Here is a 26312-nt window from a genome sequence, read left to right as displayed (position 1 = left end):
AATTTAATTCCTGATGTGTTAACATTTTTTTGGATCGGACTGTATATAAATAGTTTAATGTTACTATTTATATATACAACATTTATTATTTGAAATGCAAAGAATATGCACTTACCACCTGAATTTCTTCAGCATATCTTTTATACCCTTTTTTATATCCCTTTAAGGGTGCTGTTGGCTTTATTAACAATGAGAGAAGAGGACTGATTCTTCTAAAGCAGTTTCAAGGTATTACTTCCACTATCTTTCTTTCTTGCCTCAGTCAAAGTATCTAGTTCGTAAAAGAAAAATTAAAATATTTTCTATTAACAGAGAAATATTTTCTATTAAATATTATCACTCATTTTTGTAACTATGTTTGAATAGGTGGTGTTGAGGTTAAAATTGGAGAATACGATTCCATTACGGATTACCTAGATCTGACCAAAGGAGCCCCTGTCACGTGGAGAGGTATGGTAAGAACCACAATTGGATAATAGCCTTGGATGATAGATATAAAGAAATCTTTAAAAAAAAAAACAGTACACAAGTTTCATTCAATTATGAAACTCCAAAAACTTTATTTATTCCAGATAAATAAAATATTTATAGATAAAGTATTTATAGATAGATAGAATCAATAATTAAAAATATTCCATAGCTTAGATTTGATTTATAAAGTTTTCTAGTTCCACTGTTCAGAATACGCTGTTTGTACACTATTTTGATATTTAATCGGTGATACTTCATTTATTATCCTGCTAGAATGCGTATTAGAAAGTACAGAATGCAATTGGAATAAGATAAACAGACCATGCAATGTCGCCATTTTGTATAGCAGATGGTTTGTGTCCCGTCGTGAGCAGCAGATGAATGGTGGATTTGCTCTACGAAAAAAAAAAAAAAAAAAAAAACGCGATATCCTCTGAAGCGTGTTGTACACGATATTTTTTGTTTGTCTGATGGCGACCATGCGTGTAGACATATATTAATACCTTCGCTATTGCTCCCCATGGAAAGAGAAGGAAGCAAAGTGTCGTTTATCAGTCTTCATAATGGATCATCACTTACGACGATCATGAAGTTCGCTACGACACGGTGTACTGCCTTAATAATAAAATGTAGCTTTTTTTCCACTAAAAATTTTATTCAAACACTTTTTAAGGAACCTAGCGTTACAATGCGGCATGTTATTGGCATTTTTTTTTCGTAAATTTTATGTCGAAGATGTCATAAAGAAATTAATAACTCTTCGGGCTGAACATTGAGGCCAGTCTTGTTTTATTTTATTTTTTAATGGGATGAGGACTAATCTAAAATTCTAAGTTGTTCTTTTAGGTAGGCTAATATATTTATTTTCAATTTGACCTTTCGAAACCAGGTCACGACAGTAGAAACAGAACGCTAATTTGGTTTGGCCAGAAATTTATAAACAGTCTTTGTAGAAATTATAATTTCTCCAAAGGTGTCATAAATTCACAGCCTTTGGAGAAAATCAGGTCACGTGTTTCTGAAGCTGTTTTTTCCCATCTGGAACAAAACTTGATGAAAACTCTTATATATTTTGAAGCACCAATTTTAAATTTCACTAAGCAATTCTCACATTATTCACAATAGAATAATGTGAGATGCTGAAAACTGCTGTAAAGTATACTCTTCAATTATATATACCTCGTGGGTTCAACCTTTATTCGTAATGAAAACCGTACACGTCTTGGCATGGACTCCACAAAGTGTTGCAGTGCAGGAATTTCTGTGTTAGCACTACAAATGCGTTGCACAATGTCTCCAGCAAAGACATTGTCAGGTGGATGGTCGTAGCATCGAATGTCCTTTTCCAGTAGGTCCCAAATATGCTCAATTGGTGTGAGTTCGGCAGCCATGGAAGGAGGGAGAATTCTTTGTCATCGTAGGGGGGGAGGTGTACTTTGTCGGCAATGATAGAAAGGTAGACGTTCCTATCGAGCCGTTGATGAACGGTAATCAGAGGACCCAGGACATGTCACGAAAACAGTCCCCAAACATAACACCACCGCCTCCAGTCTGCTGAACACCAACAGTGCATCCAGCTGCCATGCCCTCATGTTGCTTTCTCCAAATGCAGATCCGCCTATCAGCATAAGAGTTGGAAACGGAATTCATCAGACCAGATGAATCCAATTAGTGGTGAAATGTTGGTACTGATGTGCCATGAAAAGCGCATTTTCTTGTATTTCGCAGTGAGCATGGGTACCCGTGACGGCCATCGCGGGTACCCATGTCAAGCCCATAGTCCTTGTGGATATTGGTCTTGCTATTCTTCCCTTGTACTGGGTGGTTAGCTGGGCCACTGGGCTGCGTCGCTGCTGTGTTACGAAACACACGACGCTCTACACACGGGCATCAACCATATGTGGCTATCCCACGTGTGACCTTTGTCTGGTTGCTCAACCACTGCTGAATCACTCACGGTCGACTCGTGACACTACAGAATGGGAGCATTTCACTATGTTGGCTGTTGTCGAAATACTGGAACCTACACGTCTTTCCCCCACAATCATTTCACGTTCGAAGTCGGCAAGATCGTTATTACTCTACCAATGCGCAAGACGCTGACCCATTCTTCCTTGCAGTCACTTGAAAAGTGATCGAAAACTATAATCATATATCAATCGTTCCCGACTTTGACTACATCAATTAAGTGGGTATTTCTGATTCCATTTGCAACTTGAATAACAGACGAACTGCTCCCATTCTGTAATGTCACTAGTCGACCTACAGGATCCTTAATACTACTGACTGAAGAACATAATTCAAATCATAATGCATTAATTCTTTGGGTCTTTGAACAAACTTCGGTACGCAAAGATCTGATGAAATCGCCTTCTAATAATAACAAAATTATTAATAATATATTTACCACATTTCTCTATATAATGAAATTATTTAACCTACAACTTTATTAGGCAGGATCGGAGTACCAAGGGTGGTCGAGTTCTGAATCATGTGAAATAATAATCTAAACGTAACCTACGTTCTTAGAAGGTAAATATTTGCATCTTAAATTAAATAAAGTTTTATATTACACTCCGTATGGTTATTTAAGTATTGGACAAACTGAAAAGAGCCTAGACGTTAAATATTCTATGAATATTTACCAAATTATTGATACGAGGATGTAATTCACCTAATCTGATTAACTTTAACTCGTGGTGGGAACATTATAAGACCTTTAGTGAATATTTTGCATAATTACTACCTGAATCTTAGTGTAATAATTTTCGATACAGTCTTCTCCAATGAGTTACTGTGGGGGGTGGGTAAGATTGTTTTTATTATATGTAGAAAATCCTAGGCTGAAAGGAGGCCTACAATTATATTATATTATGTTATATTTTTTTTTATCCCCCTTATTTTAACCCCTCCCACTTTAACACCTGACTTGATTGATTTCAGAAAATTCCCAGACTCACGGGGACCCCTAATATATTAAGGTATTCTTCCACTGGACTGGCTGAGTTTAGAAATGACAGACACACACACAAGAATGTAGAATATACAATTTGTTTTTTATTGTCATATTATATATAAGAAAATTACAATAACCTTTAACAGAATACAGTATTTAGTTTGACACTTGTTATTTTACTAATTTTTAAATGTGTATATATCTTGTAATTTACAGTCAACCTTGTTATCAAAAGAACTACTAAATCCTAATACTTATATACATCTACATATATATATATATATCACTGTGTCTCTTCATGTTGCTCTACAAAGATTTCAGTAGGTCCGGGCATTTATTACCCCTCACAACGCACAATCTGTCTCTTTGCTCCTTAACAGTCCATGTAAGTCAATAAACCACCATCAGCCAATGAACAGACAAAATATAATTTCATAAGTGCTCGTTTCCCAACTTATTAGGAAATACATATATATTCATTCAAGAATCCTTCCTTGCAAACATGTCACCAGTCAACAATATCCAACCAATTTACTTAGTTACCTTTCCGTTCAATTAATCCACTATTTCACAATTAGGGCTAGATGCTCATTTAATTGTTTACCTGTTTAATCATTTTCTACCCCAAAATAAGTCATACTCACAGCAATTTAACATTCACAATAATTCAAGGACAAAATTTTTACTTCCTACTACAGATTAACTTACTCTTAAATTGCCTTACTCTGATCTCTATACTAATTTAAATTATCACTCCTTAAGTATTACACTCGTACAAATATATATATATATATAGTTAGTACTTTGACATTCTCTCTTAAAACTTATAGCGTCCTCCTAGAGTCCTTTTCATTATTAAATTAGTTCCCCTTTTTTTCTTATATTCTCAGTACTTATTCTAGAACTTACGCAATGGTCTGGTATTCCTCCCTGCTCGGTCTCTCTTCCTATCTGTTCGGGGTGAGGACTGGAAAGCGAAAGGTTGCTCATCCGGGGAACACAGTAATCTATCCTGGGTTTCTCTACCGGGTACTGCACGGCTGAAGATAATACCGGATCTTATCTCCTTTCTTCCTCCATCTGCGTTGCGTCCGAGGACTGGGATACCTTCCGGGTCGACTAGTCACTCAACTGCTCAATCGAGAAATTTGCCTCTAGGGCGTTTCACCATTCTTCCTCCATAGACTGCATTAACTTCTTCAAGGGAACGATACTTCCGACTCTAGACTTTCACAAAATAAATTCTTATAATCAATTCTCCCACTACAGCTTCCATCTCCCCAGGACTGCTTCCACCACAAAAACTCCTCTCCAAATGATCAGTATCAATTTTTTCTTCCCTTCTCTCCTTTCTCTCAAATTTCCCACCGCTTTCTTCCTGGCCAATCGTTGACTTCCCTATCCTTTCCTTCGTGATCCTATTCGTCTCCCTTCATTTCCGTGGGCGTGCTTTCTTTTTCCTAGTGTGACCGAACTTCCGATAATCTGGAAAATACTGGTAATTTCTCGAAATTAAACGTAAGTTCCGGTCAGCTAAGAGAGTTTCAGGCTTTCTTTGTGACCTCACCCCCATTACTACGTCGCCCACACCTGCTGGAGGTCGAACCGTGAAATCTATAATAGGGCCACTTCCGCACTCAGTGCCCTTTCTATAGTGTATATGCTCCTGTCTTAAGTGGGATTTGTTTCGGTACATTATAATTACTTTTACTGACTCGCTTAAGGAATTCTTTACAACCGAGATGTGGAGTGTTTGGACTAACCTTCGAATTTCAGTGTTTCTTAACAAATGATACTTAACTGAAACTAACTATATTCGCCACAATTAATTCGTCCAATATTTAACAAACTTTATAATTTATTGTAAGGCTGGGTCCTTACATTGCATCCCTCTCCCCCTAAAAATTTATATCCCATATATATAAATTTTATACAGGTCCTCAGGCGGATGTGCCTTCTTCCAGGGCCTACTTATTATCGACAACCTTAAATTCTCCTATTCCTATATACAATTCTATACATGTACATTAATTAAATGTATAAAATTTTTTTTTTTTTTTTTTCACTAAAACTATTCCCATCCCATGTTTTCATTAAATGCTGCACCTAAATACATTTGTTGTAGCCTGTTTGTCTCTTTCAACTTGAGGGCCCTTTCCCCATAGGAAGTTTCAGTTCTGTGGTTCCATGGCCATTCGATTCTTTTCGGCTCTGTTGATTCATTTACCAAGTTATCATTCTTTTCACCTCCACTTTCTTCCACTTTATTTAACAGTTCACTATCTTCATGTTTCTCTTCCCTTCGAGACGTTTTCTTTCCAGACTTTCTATTGACCTTTTCTCTCATTTCCAAAACTCCCACGTGTAACATCCTTCCACTTTCTCGACACTTTCTCTCATTATTCCTATTAGTTTTGTTGTTCTTCTTCAATTCCCTTAATTCTTCTTGTGCAACCGGAACTTTATTAACAGTGTTTGCCTTATACCCTTCTAATTCTTTCACACTCGTTCCCTTTGAAGATTCCCCTCGCTCTGGCTCGTACTGGGCTCTGCTGCCAGCATTTTGCCTTCTGTCTACTTTAGGCCTCACCTGGGTATCACTACCGAAGTTAATGCTGCCATTTCCCACATCTACCCTGGCTCTTAATTTCTTTAGTAGGTCCGTGCCTAGTATTGCGTCATGTCGACGACTGTTTACTCTATTTGCCACTAAATATGAATGGGGCACCATGTTTTCACATCCCTGTAATCTTATCTTGTCTCTGACTATATAGTTGGTGTGAATTTCTTCAGCACCTACTCCTTTCACAAGAAATTCGCGGCAACATCTCACATCTCCCTTATTTGACCCTTTGCAGTATCTGATGAGGTAATCCCACATTAATATTGACCTCGAGGCTCCTGTGTCTACAAGAAATTTACCTGGTACCCCTCCTAAGCTTCCCTTTACATATAACAGGTCGTTCCCCCTTCCGTTATCACTTACAGCGCCTAAAGATATGTTTTTTCTTTTGGCTGTGTTTATGTGTAATGCTTGTTCACTCCTCCCAGGGTTTTGCTCCTGGCTGTAGTTACTACCTCCGCGGTATCCCCTTTGGCTATTCCTGTGTGGACAATATCTAGCGGGATGTTCCTTGCCCCCACATATGTAACACCTCCTCTGTCCATTTCGCCTATCTTCTCTGACTTCCCCTTTCCACCCCTCTGTGTCGTTGTACTTGCCTCTTGTGCTCTGCCCTGTTTGTGGTCTTTCGCCCCCCTGCCTATTATTTTCATCTAGTGCATTCTTTTTTGTGTTTAATTGCTCTAATAATTTATTTAACTTTATTTCCATTCCCGCTATCTGTTTCTCTAACCCTTCTAACTTAATTTCGCCTTCCCTTTCTTTATTACCTTTCGGTTTTGTCCCTTCTCCTGTGGCTAATACATTTATGTCCCCCTTTATAGCCCCCCGACCTTGGAGGTCTAGCTTTTCCTCATCAGTGGCTAGTTTCATGGCCTCAGCTAATGAATTGGGTTTTCTCCTTAGAATCTCTCGCTTATATTTATTCCTGACCCCCATCAAAAATTGTCCCATCAGGATTTTGTCAAAGGCGCTATTTTCTTTTTCTGATACTTCTGTATTTAATTTTACTGTTAAAAACCTTTTGTAATAGTCCTCTATGCTTTCGCGATTATTTTGACTATAATTATTTAATATCCCGATTCCTTCTAGGAACGTGATCTTTGGGGAAAATAACTTCCTTAATATCTTTTCAAATTTGTCTAATGTTTCTATTTCCATCCCTTGGGTCTCCTCTAAATACCTAGTCTGGGCCCTGCCCTCTAGCTTGAATTCCGCCATCATGACTATTTCTAGTTCCGTTAATTCTTCCTTTTCCTTAATCATTTTCAGTTTTCTCAGAAAATGTTCCACATTTTCTGATGGTTCCCCTTTAAATACTTTTAAAAATTTGCTTAACTTAATTGGGCCCCTATTATCATTCCCTATACTAACAATTGTTTCTCCTGATGTCTCCTGCCCGTTGATATTTTCCTCCCTTTCTCTATCCCTACTGCTGTTCGCTCTCCTTGTAGCCATGACTTATCTTTCGAGGTTGGGGTTTAATCTAATTAACTCGTTATTTGTTGTCAATACCTTTCTTATTCTATAACTTAATTCACCTAATTCTAAACACAAGGAAATTCTATTTCAGTACCCACTTTAACTACTTACTTTTTCACTTTTCACTTTCTGGCTCGCCAGCTGAATTTTTTCTATCAGTTTCAGCAACTGGATTACATATATATATACATGTATATATATTTTCCTGTCGTTCTGAACTCAGCCTTCCGTTGTGCAGAATTATCCTGGCTTACGCTCGCCAATTGTGGGGGTGGGGATTTATTGTTTTTATTATATGTAGAAAATCCTAGGCTGAAAGGAGGCCTACAATTATATTATATTATGTTATATTTTTTTTTATCCCCCTTATTTTAACCCCTCCCACTTTAACACCTGACTTGATTGATTTCAGAAAATTCCCAGACTCACGGGGACCCCTAATATATTAAGGTATTCTTCCACTGGACTGGCTGAGTTTAGAAATGACAGACACACACACAAGAATGTAGAATATACAATTTGTTTTTTATTGTCATATTATATATAAGAAAATTACAATAACCTTTAACAGAATACAGTATTTAGTTTGACACTTGTTATTTTACTAATTTTTAAATGTGTATATATCTTGTAATTTACAGTCAACCTTGTTATCAAAAGAACTACTAAATCCTAATACTTATATACATCTACATATATATATATATATCACTGTGTCTCTTCATGTTGCTCTACAAAGATTTCAGTAGGTCCGGGCATTTATTACCCCTCACAACGCACAATCTGTCTCTTTGCTCCTTAACAGTCCATGTAAGTCAATAAACCACCATCAGCCAATGAACAGACAAAATATAATTTCATAAGTGCTCGTTTCCCAACTTATTAGGAAATACATATATATTCATTCAAGAATCCTTCCTTGCAAACATGTCACCAGTCAACAATATCCAACCAATTTACTTAGTTACCTTTCCGTTCAATTAATCCACTATTTCACAATTAGGGCTAGATGCTCATTTAATTGTTTACCTGTTTAATCATTTTCTACCCCAAAATAAGTCATACTCACAGCAATTTAACATTCACAATAATTCAAGGACAAAATTTTTACTTCCTACTACAGATTAACTTACTCTTAAATTGCCTTACTCTGATCTCTATACTAATTTAAATTATCACTCCTTAAGTATTACACTCGTACAAATATATATATATATATAGTTAGTACTTTGACATTCTCTCTTAAAACTTATAGCGTCCTCCTAGAGTCCTTTTCATTATTAAATTAGTTCCCCTTTTTTTCTTATATTCTCAGTACTTATTCTAGAACTTACGCAATGGTCTGGTATTCCTCCCTGCTCGGTCTCTCTTCCTATCTGTTCGGGGTGAGGACTGGAAAGCGAAAGGTTGCTCATCCGGGGAACACAGTAATCTATCCTGGGTTTCTCTACCGGGTACTGCACGGCTGAAGATAATACCGGATCTTATCTCCTTTCTTCCTCCATCTGCGTTGCGTCCGAGGACTGGGATACCTTCCGGGTCGACTAGTCACTCAACTGCTCAATCGAGAAATTTGCCTCTAGGGCGTTTCACCATTCTTCCTCCATAGACTGCATTAACTTCTTCAAGGGAACGATACTTCCGACTCTAGACTTTCACAAAATAAATTCTTATAATCAATTCTCCCACTACAGCTTCCATCTCCCCAGGACTGCTTCCACCACAAAAACTCCTCTCCGAATGATCAGTATCAATTTTTTCTTCCCTTCTCTCCTTTCTCTCAAATTTCCCACCGCTTTCTTCCTGGCCAATCGTTGACTTCCCTATCCTTTCCTTCGTGATCCTATTCGTCTCCCTTCATTTCCGTGGGCGTGCTTTCTTTTTCCTAGTGTGACCGAACTTCCGATAATCTGGAAAATACTGGTAATTTCTCGAAATTAAACGTAAGTTCCGGTCAGCTAAGAGAGTTTCAGGCTTTCTTTGTGACCTCACCCCCATTACTACGTCGCCCACACCTGCTAGAGGTCGAACCGTGAAATCTATAATAGGGCCACTTCCGCACTCAGTGCCCTTTCTATAGTGTATATGCTCCTGTCTTAAGTGGGATTTGTTTCGGTACATTATAATTACTTTTACTGACTCGCTTAAGGAATTCTTTACAACCGAGATTTGGAGTGTTTGGACTAACCTTCGAATTTCAGTGTTTCTTAACAAATGATACTTAACTGAAACTAACTATATTCGCCACAATTAATTCGTCCAATATTTAACAAACTTTATAATTTATTGTAAGGCTGGGTCCTTACATTACTACAGTCACAAATAATAAATCCAATTAGTCTCTTCCTATTAGAGTGCTATAAGTTTGATTTAAGCTTGCTATTCCATGGTAAGATTAAATTCCAGTCTCTAAATTTCGTAATTAGAAAAGTGAACTTGGACACAATCATCAAAGATAAACGAATTTCAGAAAGGAGATTCCACAGAATCAGGAGATTTTGTGGAATCTCTTTCGTAGCTAATCCCTAGGGATGAAAGGATAGGAGAATGGAATTTCCCTGACTCCTAATCGTTAGAGATAGAAACCTTGTGGGAAGTCTCACACTTTATTAGGGGTTCGATTGGCTGACGCTGTGGCTTTTCCTCCCCTCATTGTGGGATTGTGCCAACAGTCAGCCCTTGAGGATGTGATTACCACGGGAAGCCTCCCCTCTATTAACCATGTTTCGAAACGTTCCTCACCAGCTCACAACATAGTAAATCACCCAACACAAAACTCACGTTACCTACACTGTACCCCCAGCTGGCGCTGCATATTATTTCATAATGACCCAAGGCGGGTAAGGAGACCTCCGAAGGCGCCTGGACAATATACGGTACAGAATACATTTCACAATATACCAGATCATGCCCTTTGCGATTTTTTTTCCCTCTTTCCTAAGCTCAAAAGTTAGCTAAAAGGTTACCATTTTACATCAGACATATCTAATAAACGTCATTCCAAGCATCTTAAATTGACGCTTAAATAACAGCTTCTCTCACGTATTTATAAAAAGTATGAAGAGAGATGGGAGATGTGTACTGGGAGTTTACTGGGAATTAAATGGGAGTTTATGAAAAAGGAATAATCATCAGTAGTTCGATAAAACAACGTTTTATATTAGTTTGTCCCAATCGATTTGTATCACCTCTGATATCCTGGAATATTACAATAAATATTATTATAATTAAATAATTAAAAACGTCATTCCACAAACAAAATAGAAAAACAAAGCAACGAGAAAACATTTATTTGTTTTAGCCTTTGCACTACGAAACTTCTAATTCCTCCAGCTCAAAAATTTTGAACAGAAGCCCCGAATAAAATCTCTAATACTCTCGCTACCAGCGAGAGTATTAGAAATTAGCTGAATTTAAAAATCCATTTTTGCTGGTAATGTAATTCGACATGCTTAGCGCCCAGTCAAGTCTCTATAGTTGAATTTCTTCAATTTGATTTATATCAATAGCGCTTTCGAAATTATCTATAATTTTATTTTTTAAAACCAGTTAAACAACTATCCACCACTGCAAAATCAATGTTAGTGTCCGCATTAAACCGAGTGAAAACAAATTGATTTTCTGCAGAAATTACCGTACTACAAAACATGGTGTTCAGAGTGCTGCCATCTACCGAGTGTCACACGAGGTGTGACACGAACGTTCAGAGTAGAAAGAAAAGGCGAACTGAAAAGTTAATAATACTCGCTTTATTTTGTTTTAATTCACTGCTTCTGTTCTAGATAATTGAAAATAACAAAAACTACGTGATTTGGCATAATCAATAATGTCGCTGAGATCAACTCTGAGTAGAACTGATACCTTCTATATAAGCTGTTAGAAACGTATTTTAGTGCATTATTAAGATGCAAATAAATATGCTTATCATTGTTAAAGGTTTACAGTTTTTCCCCTCTTAACTTTTCCAACTGTTTACAAAGTTTTCTAATTTGTACTAAACACCATTAAAATATAAAAACAAATTCTTGTTTGAATAATGTGAAATCTCAAATTCTAAAAATAAAGATGTGGTTTAGAAGTAATTTCCGTAGAAGACTGATGGGCTCCCCTGATGCTACATTAACGTTTGAAGTAATATCGTTGAGAATTACAGTTCATTGGCTGCGTAGGAGTATAACGCAGATGGTCTCTTTGTGATGCTTAGCCAGTCTTATCAATGGCTGAGTTCTACCACTGTTCACAGCTGATTTGAAGATGGAAAGCAAAGTCGATATTGCTTTGGGTAATCAGCATCGTCTGGAAACTGCGATGTGTGTGTGTGTGTGTGTGTGTGTGTGTGTGTGTGTGTGTGTGTGTGTTAAGCGGCAAAGCACCTAAGGACGTGAGGCGTCAATATATTGTGTCTGTAATTGTGTGTATTTTTCGATTGGGTTATTGGAAGAAAAACTTGAGTTCCCGGGAGGGAAAACTCATGCCTCACCTGAGACCGATTAACTCACCTGTAGATTTCCCGCATAAAAAATTCCTCTCGTCATTTATGGAATTCGAAATCAGGAGTTTTCCAGCTGGAGGACAGCGATCACAACCACCATGCTAAGCTCTAGGACACAAAAAAGTATAAAGATTAATGCAAAGAGCTGGTAATGAATTATTTTTGCAAATCTCTATCTTTGAAGTCCTAGTAAAGAGCTTGATCCTCAAATTGGAAATTAAATATTCTGTTTAAAGGATAAACATGTCAGATCACAAGATTAACAATAAATTGATGAAATCCGAGTCAAAAAGCAATGGATATGTCCTGAGAAATAATATGAAGATTCATCTCCTGATTCCAACAGATGTAAACTTGTTACAGTAGGCCATTTTCTGATTACATAAATGGGTATAAGCTGTTATTTTTAATAAACAGCTTAAGATCAACTTAGGCTGCTAACTGGAGTAGCATACATTAATAATTTCTAATAATAATTTTATCCAAATTAAAGAGGAGACAGTCAAAAATCCATTGTGTTTGTTAAAGTCATGGGATTCATTTTGTAAAGAAGCTAAGAAATACGGTGAGGGGAACAATGTGATAGTAAATTGTAAATTACTCTTCTCCGAAAAGTTGGGTAACTGATTTATAATTGCGATCAGCTTTTGATTATGCTGAGACCTGACATGAAATGAATCACCGTCCCGTTGCGGAGCCATCGCTGCTTCCTGCGAGAAAATCTAAGGTTGTGATCAAACCACTCTATTGGGAATTTTGCATTTAGGACGCTCGGTTTGGATGAGAACGGACTGAGCCTTCCTTAACCTCGTAGAAACTTTGCATTCTGCTTCTACAACTGGAAAAGTTTCATTTGGTCTGTAAACTCACTAAAAGTGTAGATCAATGGGTTTCGTTTGTAATTTCAGTGAGCAGATTGATTGCCAATTTTGTTCTGGAATACCAGTTCAAAGGAACAGAATAAAACTAGGTGGTTTGAAAGATGGTACCTGCCTTTCGCATAACATAATAGAGGCAGTGTGCAAATATTCTGATGTTGCTTTCTAACCATGTGAAGGTCAGGGCAGAACTGTAAATCCTAAAACGTTCGAAGTTTCAACAAGGCTATTCTATCTCTGGGAGAGGACTGGAAGGTCGAAGTCGCCTATAATGATTTTGAATCCATTTGCGAACTTTTCTGTAGCAATATAGTTGTGCGAATTGTCATGTAAGACGAAGAACCGAAGGTATGAGAAATACGGCAGACTATCACGGTGAAAGAGTAAGAAACTTAAGTATTCGTGAATGCTTCGAAATTGTCTCCAAGTTAATTTCAAAGAAAATTGCGAGACCATCATCATCTGCAACGTTATTGAAATTCCCCTACTCCTTTCGGAGGAGAGGTAAAATACTTTCATCATCGTAAAAATCCAAATCAAAAGAGCTTAAAGGCATCTGATACTAATGTGAGACGTAGTCCAGTGTTCAACGCGAAAATGCAGTACTACACGCGTTTGAATTGACGTGGTTCGAACTCACGTAACCGCCAAACACCTAAACATTATTATTAAATATAATATTCTTGTCAATATGATTAGCTTTAAACTCTTGTGACCTATTATTATTAGTTGTGCTGGAGAATAAACAAAATACTCTAAATTAAAATTGGTCTTCAGGTCGAATATGTTTTTACATAAACTAATTAGCGTTTTCTGTAGAATTTTCTGCACCTTAGTGCCTTCACCAACACTTTATTAGGTAAGCGCCCTTATCGTTTTTTAGGTAAACGTTAGGGGAATACAAGTTTATGTACACAGGAGCGTACTTGGCCCTTTCTGTAATAGGCTATGCCTTTTAGCCTTAGCTGCTTTGGCGCTTTAACACAACCTAACCCAAAGTAGATTAGCACTAAATGAAACGTGTAAACTAAAAGGAAATTTCTGATCTCTGAAGATAAATAACATGGCTCAGTGTATGGAAATATCAGGACTGCTGGTTCAGAATTTTGATGGGAAACTATTGAAAATTGTGAGGGTCGTCATCATTGGCGAGTAGGCAACTGAGGCAGAAATGATCAATGCGCAATCTGGAATAAAGTTTTATGCATTCTGTTTCTCCTTAGACTCGAGAATCATTCTTCAAGTTTTGCCTTTATACAAATAGCTTATTTGTTTCCGCTTTCCACAGGAGCAACCATTCTTTACAGGTTCGTCGTATAATTTATTTATAATCAATATAAGCCGTCCTGAAAGTAGATGACATTATATTTGAGGCAATTTTGGCAGCTGAGTCCGCCTGGTCCATTCTCAGAATGCTAATATCAATACATTTTGATTGGAATCCTGAGAAAATTCCTGGGAATCCAGCTCAATAACGTTCTTGTTAGAACCAAGGTTCCAACATAGAATTATGAACTGATCGTGTGCATGAACTAACTGCGCACAGATTTGCTTCAGCATAAATCTTCTTTATAATAATTTAGTCTTATCTAATTAATAATTTATTTCTTTATTTTAATAATAATAATCTTGAAATAATTGTCTAATAATAATAATTTATATTAAATCCTCTTCCAGTCAGAGACTTTACGCTGACGAGCACTCACAAAACTTTTAATACGCCAGAATTTATAATGGTTTTTGTTGATTGGTTTATATTCCCCAGGGCTAGCGGGATACCATACAACTCTGAAATATAAGTATTGAGATAATTGGCAGAAACACAAGAAAAATATTAGTAAGCTATACCAACTCTACTGGCGATCTTGGAACCATCGGCCTATACTCTAAGCAAGCTGCTAAATTCAGTGGAATGGGCTACATACAATTACTTGATTGATATCTCGAAGGTAACTTTCCCCGTTTTTGAAAATAACTATCAATATGTATCGGAGAAATCTGAATTGGTGGAATTTTCATGAAGTGTTTACATATTATGGTTCAGACCCTGTAGGTCTGAACCATACGTCTTCAGATCTTTTAGTTTAATACCAGATGGTTTTTTTTTTTTTTTTTAGCCATGATTATTCTAACAGAGGTTCCCCATTTTGGTGTGAAGAGATATTGCCATGTGGCTGATGTAGAAGGCTGGTGGTTTTAGCTGCATAATTTAGTACAGAACGTGTTGTCGAAGACCTACCGAAGATTCATAGGTTTCGTGCAGAGGTTTAAAACTGGTGATATACGAAAAACCATTGTACAAATCCATGGATGCTTATAGTGGCAGCATAATATACCCATGCTTCTTTTTTCCCACTCTCTTCATGGGCTATTGAGTCTTCATATTGGTTCGAAGACTATTGAGTCTTCATTTTGGTTCATTCACGGACTATTAAGTCTTCATGTGATCAAGCCTTTACCTTGATCATATGAAGACTCAACAGTCCATGAATCAACTGCCTGAAAATCATTCGGAATTGCTATACTCACTCAACTGGCACTTCGAGTCAATAGATGCGTGTTTAATATCGCTGCCCGATATTTTCCATGCTATCAAAAATAATAATAATAATTTCGTGGTTATAGAATCAACTAAAGTACAAATCATTATCCGGTAGATGGTGGGATAAAAACAAAAATTAATTTATTTTGCGTTTAATTTTTCTGAATAGATAAAAAAATGAAATAATACGCTTGTACTCTGATATCCTTTAGCCAACGCATTTATTTTCATAGGAAGCTCCGGACCACCGACGGACAGAACACATCGGAAAATAGCGAAGAAGAGGATCAGCATTACTGTGTATTCCATCATAGTTATTTTTGCAGTCCTCGGTATAATCCTGGCCACTGGGTTTTTAGTCGTGAATATTAAGTACCGGAATCAGAGGTATTTATTTATTCCTTTGTAATTACATCAAGAAATAAAAAGTTTTCCAATGTTTAATTAAAATATACTTCTGATTTTGAAATTACAGTTAACTCATTTTGATTTCAACGTTTTTAACCTGTCCCGTTATAAAACGTGGTAGTGTTTAAGTAGTTAAAGGTTCGGGATAGCGGAAACTTTTGTGGTCCATTAACAAACTTAACTGTGAAATATAACAATTTCCCAGTACAAAAATATCGTTGAGGGTTAATTTTCAGTAGTAGTATTTTAAAGAGAAATTTTGATTAGTAAAATTTTAAAGTAAATCCTTAATTTTCAAGATAAAGAATCTCATCAAAATTCGGGTTTCCTAAAATTACAAGCAAAGGGCAATTCATTTCTTTGAATAAATATGTTTTTTTAATAACTAGAAGTGTTCCATAACTTTTAAAAGGATAGTGTATGTGGTTTCTTTGTTGTGCGTTTTATAGAGATATATTTTGTTGTCCTAACAGATTCCTAACCCTTCCGAATGTAGATCCAGGTCTTTGGATCAATGTGTAAAAATTAAGATTAGTATATCAATAAGCGTACATCAAGATAGAGAATGCCATGAAGATTTTGCAGGTTTGTTTAAAAATAGTCTTTTAGGTTGTGTGATCTCTTTAAGGCAATCTAATTAGGCTGTGTCATTTTTACCATATTTAGATTGCTTTAAAGCGTTTTAAAGAATTTAGAGAATTCCCAGAATTTAACTATTGTTGCGCTACGTTAAAGTATAACAATGAAGCGGACTTTTCTTCATCAGCCAAAAGAAATTAAGATAAAATAAAATTAATAAAGAATATTTATCTATTCCCATTCCCAAAAGGTAATTGTACATTTCTGCTTTTAACTTAGCCAGACTGCCTTCACCACTTTGCGAGACAACTTATTCCAGAGTTCGACAACTCGCTGTCCATAGGTGAACTTCTTGAGATCCAATCTTCTCTCATTCCCTGAAATTTTATATATGTGCATCCCCCACTTCTTGTCTCGTCTGGGAAGGAGAACAGACCTTCCTCATTCATTTTATTCAACCCTTTCAGCGTGTTATCCTTCCTCAACAAGATCTCCCTTTTTATATGCCGAACTTTTCAATCCATAATTTCTAAGCTCTTGACATAAGTGCATTGATTTGCACTCATCACTAATCTGGTCATTCCCTCTTGTTTGTCTATTTTTAGTTGCGGTCTGCAGACCGGATTAAATACTTCACATGCGGTCTAACCATCATTTTGTACAGAAGGACGTTGACGTTGTCCTCCCTACTAACAAAGATCCTAAAAGTCATAGACAGGAAACTTTCCTACCAATCTGTTTACACTTCATGGAAAAGTTCATATCACATTGAATTGTAACCACGTAGGTCTTTTTCGTATTTATTTTTCCCCTTAGCTTAAAACTTCAGGATTTCTGTTCCCCAAATGTATAATCTTAAATTTAAAAGAATTAAATTTTATTTTCCATTTGTCGGACATATATGAAACCGATCCATTCTGTTTGAAGCATCATAGCCCACCTAGAATTGCTAACCACCCTTATTTCTACCTTCATATCATCAGCAAACTTAGACAGCCTCTATTGATAACCCTCATCAATATCATTTATGAAAAGTTTCACCACTTAAAGGCTTTCTGAGTAACCAAATTTAGACACGAAGTTTTTAAAACGACCATTTATTAGAACTGCATCATTGGTTTACTCGTTTGGTTTCGTACAAGATGACTGTTTTAAAAAGTAGTTGAAGTTAAATTTTCCTCTTTCGTATTCGGTAAAAATAGTAACTCTTGTTGGATTATAGATTTTTTTCTTCTTCTTTCAGTGATTGGCGATCACTTTTTTGAATTCTTTTCTATCTTCAGCCCGTCTGACAAGTTCTTCGAATCCCAGTCCCGCCCATCTCTTGATGTTATCCATCCACTAGGTTTTTCGTCGGCCAACTTCTCTCTTCCCCTCCAGGACCACCCACAACAACTCCTGCTTCCTTCCTCTCATGATCTGTCCCAAGAATTTCACTTGTCACTTTTCACGATGTCCATTATTTGCCGATTATGTCCTATAATTTGTAACACTTGTTCATTTGTCATCCGCTTCGTCCAGGGGATTCTTCTATACACCCACATCTCGAAGGACTCCACTCTCTTCACCGCTGAAGCCCCGAAGAGAGTGTTGCGTGTTGCCAGTGTAAGGTTTTTTCCGAAACCAGTGATTTGTATTTCATGAATCCGAATCTCGCGATCTCAATCTCTTCAGCAGGATATAAATTCTCATATTTGAATCTTTTTACTCTTTCAATACTCTTGCCATTTAAAACAAAATTATAGATTTAACAACCTTAAATTTAACTTAGATTATCCATAAATGAATAATAGATGTTGAATTCCAGTTAATTGTAAATACAACTTTAAAATTCTTCTGCTACATGTGTGCGTGATACGTGCGTTTAATGGGATGGTGTAACATAGCAAACTCTGCTTATTCAACTTAATATTAATTATAAATGTTTTCAGAAAAGTTCCAGATATTATTGAGGGGCTGCTTCCTGAGAAGTACACATTTCGTCCAATTTTATGGCATCCTGCTTATCCTTTTACTTTTCCCACCTATCCCCGCAAGAGGATACATTAAGCGAAGACTGATAATGCAAGAGGTTCGGTACCAATCCACCAGAAATTCTCTGTAGCGCATTTCACCAATTCTCGTGCAGCACAAATGCTCGACATGCTTGACAAGGTGTCACCGTTGGTGCCGTCAACTATTTGCCCTACACGTGACGCCGTCTATACTTCTATATACCCTCTCCGCATCGCGAACGTGATGCTATTTACAGCTATCTTCTATGCTCAGCTAAGTTTTACATTTCCTCAGGAGAGTCGGGAGACCTGTGGCTGTATTTCCGCCTGGTTGACATTCCCGGAGAATTGAGAGAATTGAATTTTTCGGTCTCTAGTGTGCGATGAAATCGTTTTGACGTAAAAGAAACCGTGTCCCTTTTGAAATTCTATTTGCCTTCACATACGTTTCTTCGATCTGCTCAGCAGGGGAAAGAACACTTTGAGCACGCCACAGCTTTTATGAGCAAAATATTTCCCAACGTTGTCATTTCCACGAGGAACGCCGTGTTTGAGTAATTCTAGACACGAAGCCACTGATTTCTGTAGAAAGACAACGAAAGTCATCGATGCTTACAACATTTCTTTGACTCATAACAAACATTGCTAACTGTACGCAGTGTGCAGAGAAAAAAATCGCTCAATAAATTTAAAAGAAAAGTTGGCAATATTGGAGATGGCAGTTACTTTTTCAATATGGTGTAACTGTTTCATTTTAAACATCAAACTGATTTTAAAGCGTACACAAAGGGAAGAACTGTTCGAAAATGTTCCCTGAAGTGTATACGATGAATATCGGACTTATAGATCAACTAGAGCAGCAACATTTGACATAGTTTAAGTTCTGATGAACTTATTCATGAATGTTAGAGCTATTGAAACGAAAAAGATGAGGTTCCCTAAGGATGGAAATTTCTTGTATCACGACAATGTCCTCCCTGATGTTCTCAGATAAACAAAATTCATTCAAAAACTGAAATTACATGCTCCACACAGTTCCTGTCATGAGTCTTCTGATTTTCGCATGCCTGAGCCAAATTGTGACACACTTTAGGGGGTGGGGGAGTTGAAGTCAATAATGATGCAGATGGTAGGTATTACATGCAATGTTCTGGAGTAACCAAAAATATATATAATTACAGATGTGTTTACAGTAAGCAGGGTAAGGTATGAAGAGTTACTCCACTTCTCGAGTGGAGAAACTTTTATGGACTCTGTGGCCGTGCTCAATATACTCAAAAGCAGATTAATCCCATCACTCTGTTATTGAGAAGATGGCTGAACAAAATCAACGCACGTCACGATTTGCGAGAGAAGTCGAAAAGGTTGCAGATATCATAAATATCTGAATTGACGATGCAACCCTTTTGAAAAGATCTGAAGTCAAATCTTATGGATGATTCTTTATATATTTACAAGCAAAGTTGGGTTAAAAAGACTCGGCAGATGATGCCGGGTGTTTCCTGCGATTTCTTCATCCCTAACAAGCAAACTGGCCTGAAATCGTATTATAAACTACACGCTCGTGCCTCGTGGCCTGAGTTTTCTTGGCACTATGAAAATCATTTACGATATAAGTGATCCATGTAATTTTAATTTATTTTGTTTTCTAGGATGCAGTTTATCGACTGTCATATAAAGCTTATGTAGTTTTCTTTTGCTTTTTGTCTAGGTATATTAAAATGTCTAGTCCCTACTTAAATAACATAATTGTTGTTGGTTGTATGCTGACTTATACCAGTGTTATTCTTCTCGGCTTGGATAGCGGTTTAAGTAGTGAAACGAACTTTCCTTACATCTGCACAGTAAGTATATGTGAACGATAATTTACAGTGATTTATTCTCTCATATTCAGTAGAGTATAATAAACAGATGTAGAATTAAAAGTGATAAATAACCCTGCAGGAATGGCAATTTATTATCATAATAAACAAAAACGTATTAAATACATAATTTTACTATTAACAAACAGCATCCAGTTTTCTTGATAATTTCGATCATTCTGTACCAATCTAAATTATTATTTCAGGCTCGAGCGTGGGTTCTCATGACTGGCTTTACTTTGGCATTTGGTTCTATGTTCAGCAAAACATGGCGAGTGCATGCTATCTTCACTAACATAAAGCTCAACAAAAAGGTAAGCCAACTGTTGTTATTTTCCTTGGCAGCGAGCGAATTTAACCATCTTTTAGGAACCAGACTGCGTAAATCATTATTTCAGAAGAGATCCATGCACCATCAGAAACAGATAATTTAAATAAAGCGTTTCGGAAGCAATTACAAAATTCACCACAGTGTTTTGCTAAATTACAGGAAGACATTTTTTTGAAGTGATGTAGTCTTTTGTGAAAGACACTTCAAACACCCCGTCATCAATTATCCGAACTTAGATTTTCAATGGTGTTTCGCCGATTCTTTCTTAAAGACTCTTTGGACTCGGGGCGAGTTAGAAGTAATTTACGCATGCGCTGAAATAAAAACCCTCCATCAGTAGCAAAGGTGGCATTGTTCTGCTCTTCTGTAGTATTCCTGGTTTTCTGAAAAGGCGATTGATTTTCTGAACAATAGTTTTTCAGCGGTTTTTGTGAAAGACGTACGGTACAATTAGGTGACTATTTTTAAATGTGTGCATTTGTTCGGGTCCTGCCATGGCTCTGACTTCGGGAAGTTTATTGTGCTTAAATTGTTGAAAGACTTGAAAAGGAAGAGAGCGAGAGGCCGCTTCAGTAGCTTTAAATCCTAACGTCAGAAAGATCAGTGGCTTATCTGGAGGTACGTGGTCCAGAGTGCAGAGGTATATGTGAACCTGCCCTCCGTATAAAATGCGTACGAACGTTTTAAAAAAGGTGACATATTATGGCCACCCAAGAACTAAGTCATCAGCCCGGGTAATTTACCGGATTCGAACAGGGGCCTTTTCTACCCCACCCTTGTATATAAAAAGATCATTTAACGTGGCTTTAGAAGGTTGCATCCTGCGTGCACTTCAGGAAGCTAAATAAGTTCGCTCTTTCTTTTAATTCCTTTCGCTTTGAGATTTTACGCAAATTCAGTACATTGGCTATACCGCAAAAGCTTTCTTTTAATGCAGTGAAGTGTCATCTACAGTTTAATAACATGTATTCCAAAGACAGAGCAGTGGCTTTCAACTTTTATCTACACTGGGCACACAGCATGTTCTGGAAGGGGTGTAGGCGCCCATAACCATAAAAATCACATATAATTTAATATTTGAGAAAGCACAACGTGCAATAATTAATAGCAAAAATTGAGTTGAATGGGGGCCATAAATGTGTAAACATTTATGGAATGTCTAAGCACGTTCTCGAATGGGATACTTCGACAAGCACATGGAAGTACACTCGTAGGTGCCAAGTTGGGAATCATTACGGTACAAAATATGTTTCTTTTAAAAACTAGCAAGTGTTAACTAGCAGCTGCTCCAACTACTGTATTTACATTATGGACTACAAACTTTTATGGCATTTTTTGGTATAATTTCTTTACACAGTGGCAAATTTGCCACAGTCACCAAGAAGACAATTATGTCTAATATATATATATTTTTTTTTAAGATGGATAATAAGTATACTGAGTGGACAGAAATCATGGGATACCGACCTAGTAACGGATCAGCCCACCTTTTGCCCAGATAAGGGCAGTCACATGGCGAGGCATTGCGTCCACTAGTTAATGAAAGCGTTCCACAGGTATTTTCATCCATGCTTGCTGCACTGCTGTCGATGATTCCGTCGCACTCCTGGGTGGAGGATCCATAGCTCGAACGGACCTTTCCACAGCATCCCGAAGATTTTCCACAGGTTCACGTCCGGTAAACTGAGAGGCCATTCCATGGTGATAAAATCTGCAGAATGCTCTTCGAACCATGTTCTAGTCACCACGGCTCTGTGGGGAGACGCATTGTCCTGCTGGTAGGGTCCATTGCCCTCTGAGTGCACGATGAACACGAAGGGATGCAGATGGTCTGCAAGGATGGACACGTAACCTGGACCGCTCAGAGATGCGTCTAGTCGTACCAGGGATCCCAACGTGCGCCAGTTGAATACGCCGCAGACCGTCCACCTACCTGAACAGTTCCTTGTTGACATGACGGGTGCATAGCTTCGTGCGGTTTCCGCCAGATACACACCCTCCCGTCCGCTCAAAATAACTGGAAACGGGACTCATCGTACCAGGAGACGCGTCTCCATTCATCCAAGTTAGCGTCGATGTTCTTTCGCTCAGTTGAGGCGTAGAATCCTGTGTCGTGCTGTTAGTAACGAGACTTTGGTGGGTCGGCGGCTCTCATAACTTATTGCGGCTAATGATCGCCTGATGGGCTTGGTGAATACGTTTCTGGCACCTCCCTCGTTGAAGTCGGCGGTAATTTGTGCCACTGTCGCTCTCCGTTTGGCTGAAACAATGCGAGACAGACTTCGACGGCCAAGTTAATCCACCACCTTTCTCCGCCCACAGAACTGTACACGATTAGATATTATTCCGGAAATGTCGTATTCCCGATACACTCTTGATACTGTCGAACGGGGATAGTGCAATTTCTGTACAACTTCCGCGATAGAGTGACCCATGCGTCGGGCACCCACTATCATCCCTCTTTCAAAGTCGGTTAACTCACGACGTTTATCCTGACGTTTATCCATACTGACATCGAATTACCGTCTACGTGAATGCAGTTATGCAGTGTACTTATATACCTGCCAAGCGGTGATTTCGTCCACTAGCGAGAGGGGTGACAGCGTCGCGTTGCCCAAGAACCAGTATCCCATGAATTCTGTCCTTTCAGTATGCATTCGGATTTTGGCCCAAACCATTACTATATTCTAAAGCTAATAAAACAAACGAGATGAAAAGTTAATAAAACAAAGATCATTAGAATAAATGTCACTCCTTTCTTTTTATAAAAACAAACATAACCATGTAATTTCTTTGAATGAAAGAGGGAATTGTTTTGGTTTTAAGTTTAATCGAGGAAAAAAAGTTTAACTCAAAACAAAAAACCTTTGGCCTCTTAATAAGAGGGGGCAGCCGTGCATCTTGGACTCAGTGGTGTGATCGTGGAGTAGCATACGTGACTATTTGATAAATATGCTGTAAGTTTGAAACTATGTACCGCCAGCAGCGCACGGTCCTCAACTAACTCTGACGTTAATATATCCACTTCCTTTGCAATTACATGGATTTTTTAAAACTCTTTTTAAACTGTTGGAGTACACAAGTACTACCAACCAGTACTTGTGTACTCGAACCAACATATGCCATGGTCACCACCTCCATAATAAAACAAACAAACGTTAACATAGAAAATTCAAATTTGAGGATCAACAAAGCTAATGAAAATGTTTAAGTCAAATTCTAAACGACACGCATACAACAACAACAACAACAACCTGTCAATATCATAGGACTTATTTCTTTTTAGACTCCTTTTTTTTTTAATCTACTGTTGGATTACAGTGCTCGTGCCATTGATGAATTATGTTTTCAGCATTATTTGATTGCGTCATCGAGGGCATGATAAGAAGACTTCCTCCTCCTTCTGCCCTACATCCATTACTGATGCTTTGTACTTCAACCATTAGTAGATAGCTTCCACTGATGATAAAAACAGTATGGCATTTAAAACCGAGTTTTACAGTTCTGTCCAACTTTAACGACGATCAGTACTCCCACTTTGGTCGATACCGTAGGTAAACTTTTGTAAACCAGATGTCTACTTTCACATGCAAGCACCTTTTGATGGTTTCGAAGTATTGGACTTTAAAAGAAATGCCATATGGAATCTATGGAAATGTGCAAAACCAAACTATGCCCATAAAATTTGAAAAGTTCGCGAATTTTTAACACTGGAAGATTTCTTCAATATATATATATATATATATATATATATATATATAAATAAATTGTTCTTGCTGTGCACACACACTCACATACCATATGGCATCCAAAAATGTATTACCTAGCAGATTTATTCAAATATGAAGGGTATGTAGCGACTCAAATGAAAAGTACCTTCTGCTACATTTTTTGGACGTTTCCTTTATTTTTGTAGGTGTAGAAGACTTACCTGGCTTTTTTCGAATTTTTGCAGTACTTCTAGAAACCACATATTAATTGTATTTAATCTGAAAATAATAGAAAAATAGAATCGATTGAGAGTGATTTCATACTTTAATTTTTAATATTTATATGATTTAAATGACATCATTTAAATTACATCATTAATGACATCAGGATTAGTCTCTGCAGGTCATATTGCGGACCTCTTATAATACGCTCGAGGTAGGCAGTCTTTCTTCTCGCAATTGTGGCTGTACCACTTTGTTGAAGAGTGTTTTGTAGCTTTTCCTCCGATTTTCCAATGAGGGCAGTATCGTCTACGTTTCGCAGATTACTGATAACTAAACCGCTAACAGTAATTCCTTCTTCAGAATCTTGTATTGGATCTATAATGTTTCCAGCATAGAGATTGTACAGCATAGGATACAACACACATCTTTGCCTTGCTCCTTTCTGGATTTGTATCCAGTCTGTTTTTTCGCTCTGCAGTGATTTCCACATCTTTCTCAAGGTATAGTAATCGTATATCCTTAGTTCCTTGGGATCGATGTTTAGTTTGTTCAAGAGCAGGAATAGGATATCATGTTTCAAGTAACTTAATGCTTTTTAAAGTCAATGAAGTAGACAAACAGGTTCCGCTGGTGTTTAATTGCTCTTTCTGCCAGTATATTCAGAGCAAATATTGCTTATCTTTTACAATCCTTTTTAAAACCCATCTGGTCTTTTCCGATTTGTTCTTGAATCTTGCCTTCAGTTCTGCGTAGAATCTTCTTCAAAAGGGCTTTCATGAAGTGGCTTATGAGGCTTATTGTGCGGTGGTCTGCACATTTTACTGCTGTTGCCTTTTTTTGGTATGGAAATAAAGGTGGATCTCAGAAAGTCAAGGGGCAGTTTCCCTCCATTGAGGATATCATTGAAAATATTGAGGAGCTGTTGTTTTCCTCTTGTTCCGAGGTATTTCAGCTGGGATGTTATCAATGCCAGTTTTTTGTTATTGTTCATAGACTTAATCGCTTGCTCCAGTTCTGCCATCAGAAAGTCTTTATGTTCACCTTCTGTTTTGGTGTTATCATTTCCTAGTTGTCTATCCTCCTTGCAGTATAGCCCCCTCAGATATTCTTGCCATCTATCCTTTTTCTGTTGCGTGTCCACAATTTCCCTATTGTTTTTATCCATGTGGCCCCTTGCGTGGTTTTACCTGATATTGCATAGTTCCTTCCCTTCTTTGTGGACTAGATGTTCTGTGGGGGGAGGGGTTTATAGTGAAATATATATATATAATTTATATTTAGATTTATTCCCCTATTTATTTATATATATCCCCTTTATAATAACTCCCCACTTGCGCATCTGACTATTACTTCACAGAAAATTCTAAGTTCAAGGGGAAAAGCTCTTATATGTGTTTAATTCCCTTGGATAGGCTTGTGTCCAGCACAACAAATAATTACACAAATGTTATATATAAAAACAAGTTTATTATGCATATTTACAGTTAAATCATAACAAATCTCATTAAGAATAGAATTTCACTGTTTCAACACCAAGGTTCTTACAACATATCCAGTTTCTTCCTATCTAACAAGCTCTTTTACAAATTCCCTTTTTTTTTTGTTATCTCACCTTTCTCATTACGCATACACAGGTTAAATAGTTACACTCTTTATATGCTCACCTTATTTCTGCTCCTATTACAACACAATCAATCATACCTCATAGGTGTCAATAACACTTTTTTATTATTAAAGTTAAATATATCATTGATCATAT

At 37.3% G+C, this 26312-nt stretch overlaps 1 protein-coding gene across 3 annotated transcripts in view; it reads left to right on the top strand.

The window, feature by feature from the left end:
• GABA-B-R2 (gamma-aminobutyric acid type B receptor subunit 2) overlaps nucleotides 1-26312 on the top strand; it is a 312110-nt gene that overhangs the window by 238781 nt on the left and 47017 nt on the right. For all 3 annotated transcript variants that reach the window (XM_090388971.1, XM_090388970.1, XM_090388969.1), the window contains exons 8-12: nucleotides 168-228; nucleotides 367-450; nucleotides 15678-15831; nucleotides 20137-20269; nucleotides 20494-20601. In XM_090388971.1, coding sequence (XP_090245097.1) covers nucleotides 168-228; nucleotides 367-450; nucleotides 15678-15831; nucleotides 20137-20269; nucleotides 20494-20601 — 540 coding nt within the window. The remainder of the gene's footprint in view (nucleotides 1-167; nucleotides 229-366; nucleotides 451-15677; nucleotides 15832-20136; nucleotides 20270-20493; nucleotides 20602-26312) is intronic.

Source organism: Mastigoproctus giganteus, chromosome 14 (assembly GCF_048544385.1).
Source record: "Mastigoproctus giganteus isolate SK-2022 chromosome 14, ASM4854438v1, whole genome shotgun sequence".
In the NCBI taxonomy this organism is placed as follows: domain Eukaryota; kingdom Metazoa; phylum Arthropoda; class Arachnida; order Uropygi; family Thelyphonidae; genus Mastigoproctus; species Mastigoproctus giganteus.
Note: the sequence above shows the minus strand (reverse complement) of the source record. Positions and strands in the feature narration are given on the sequence as shown.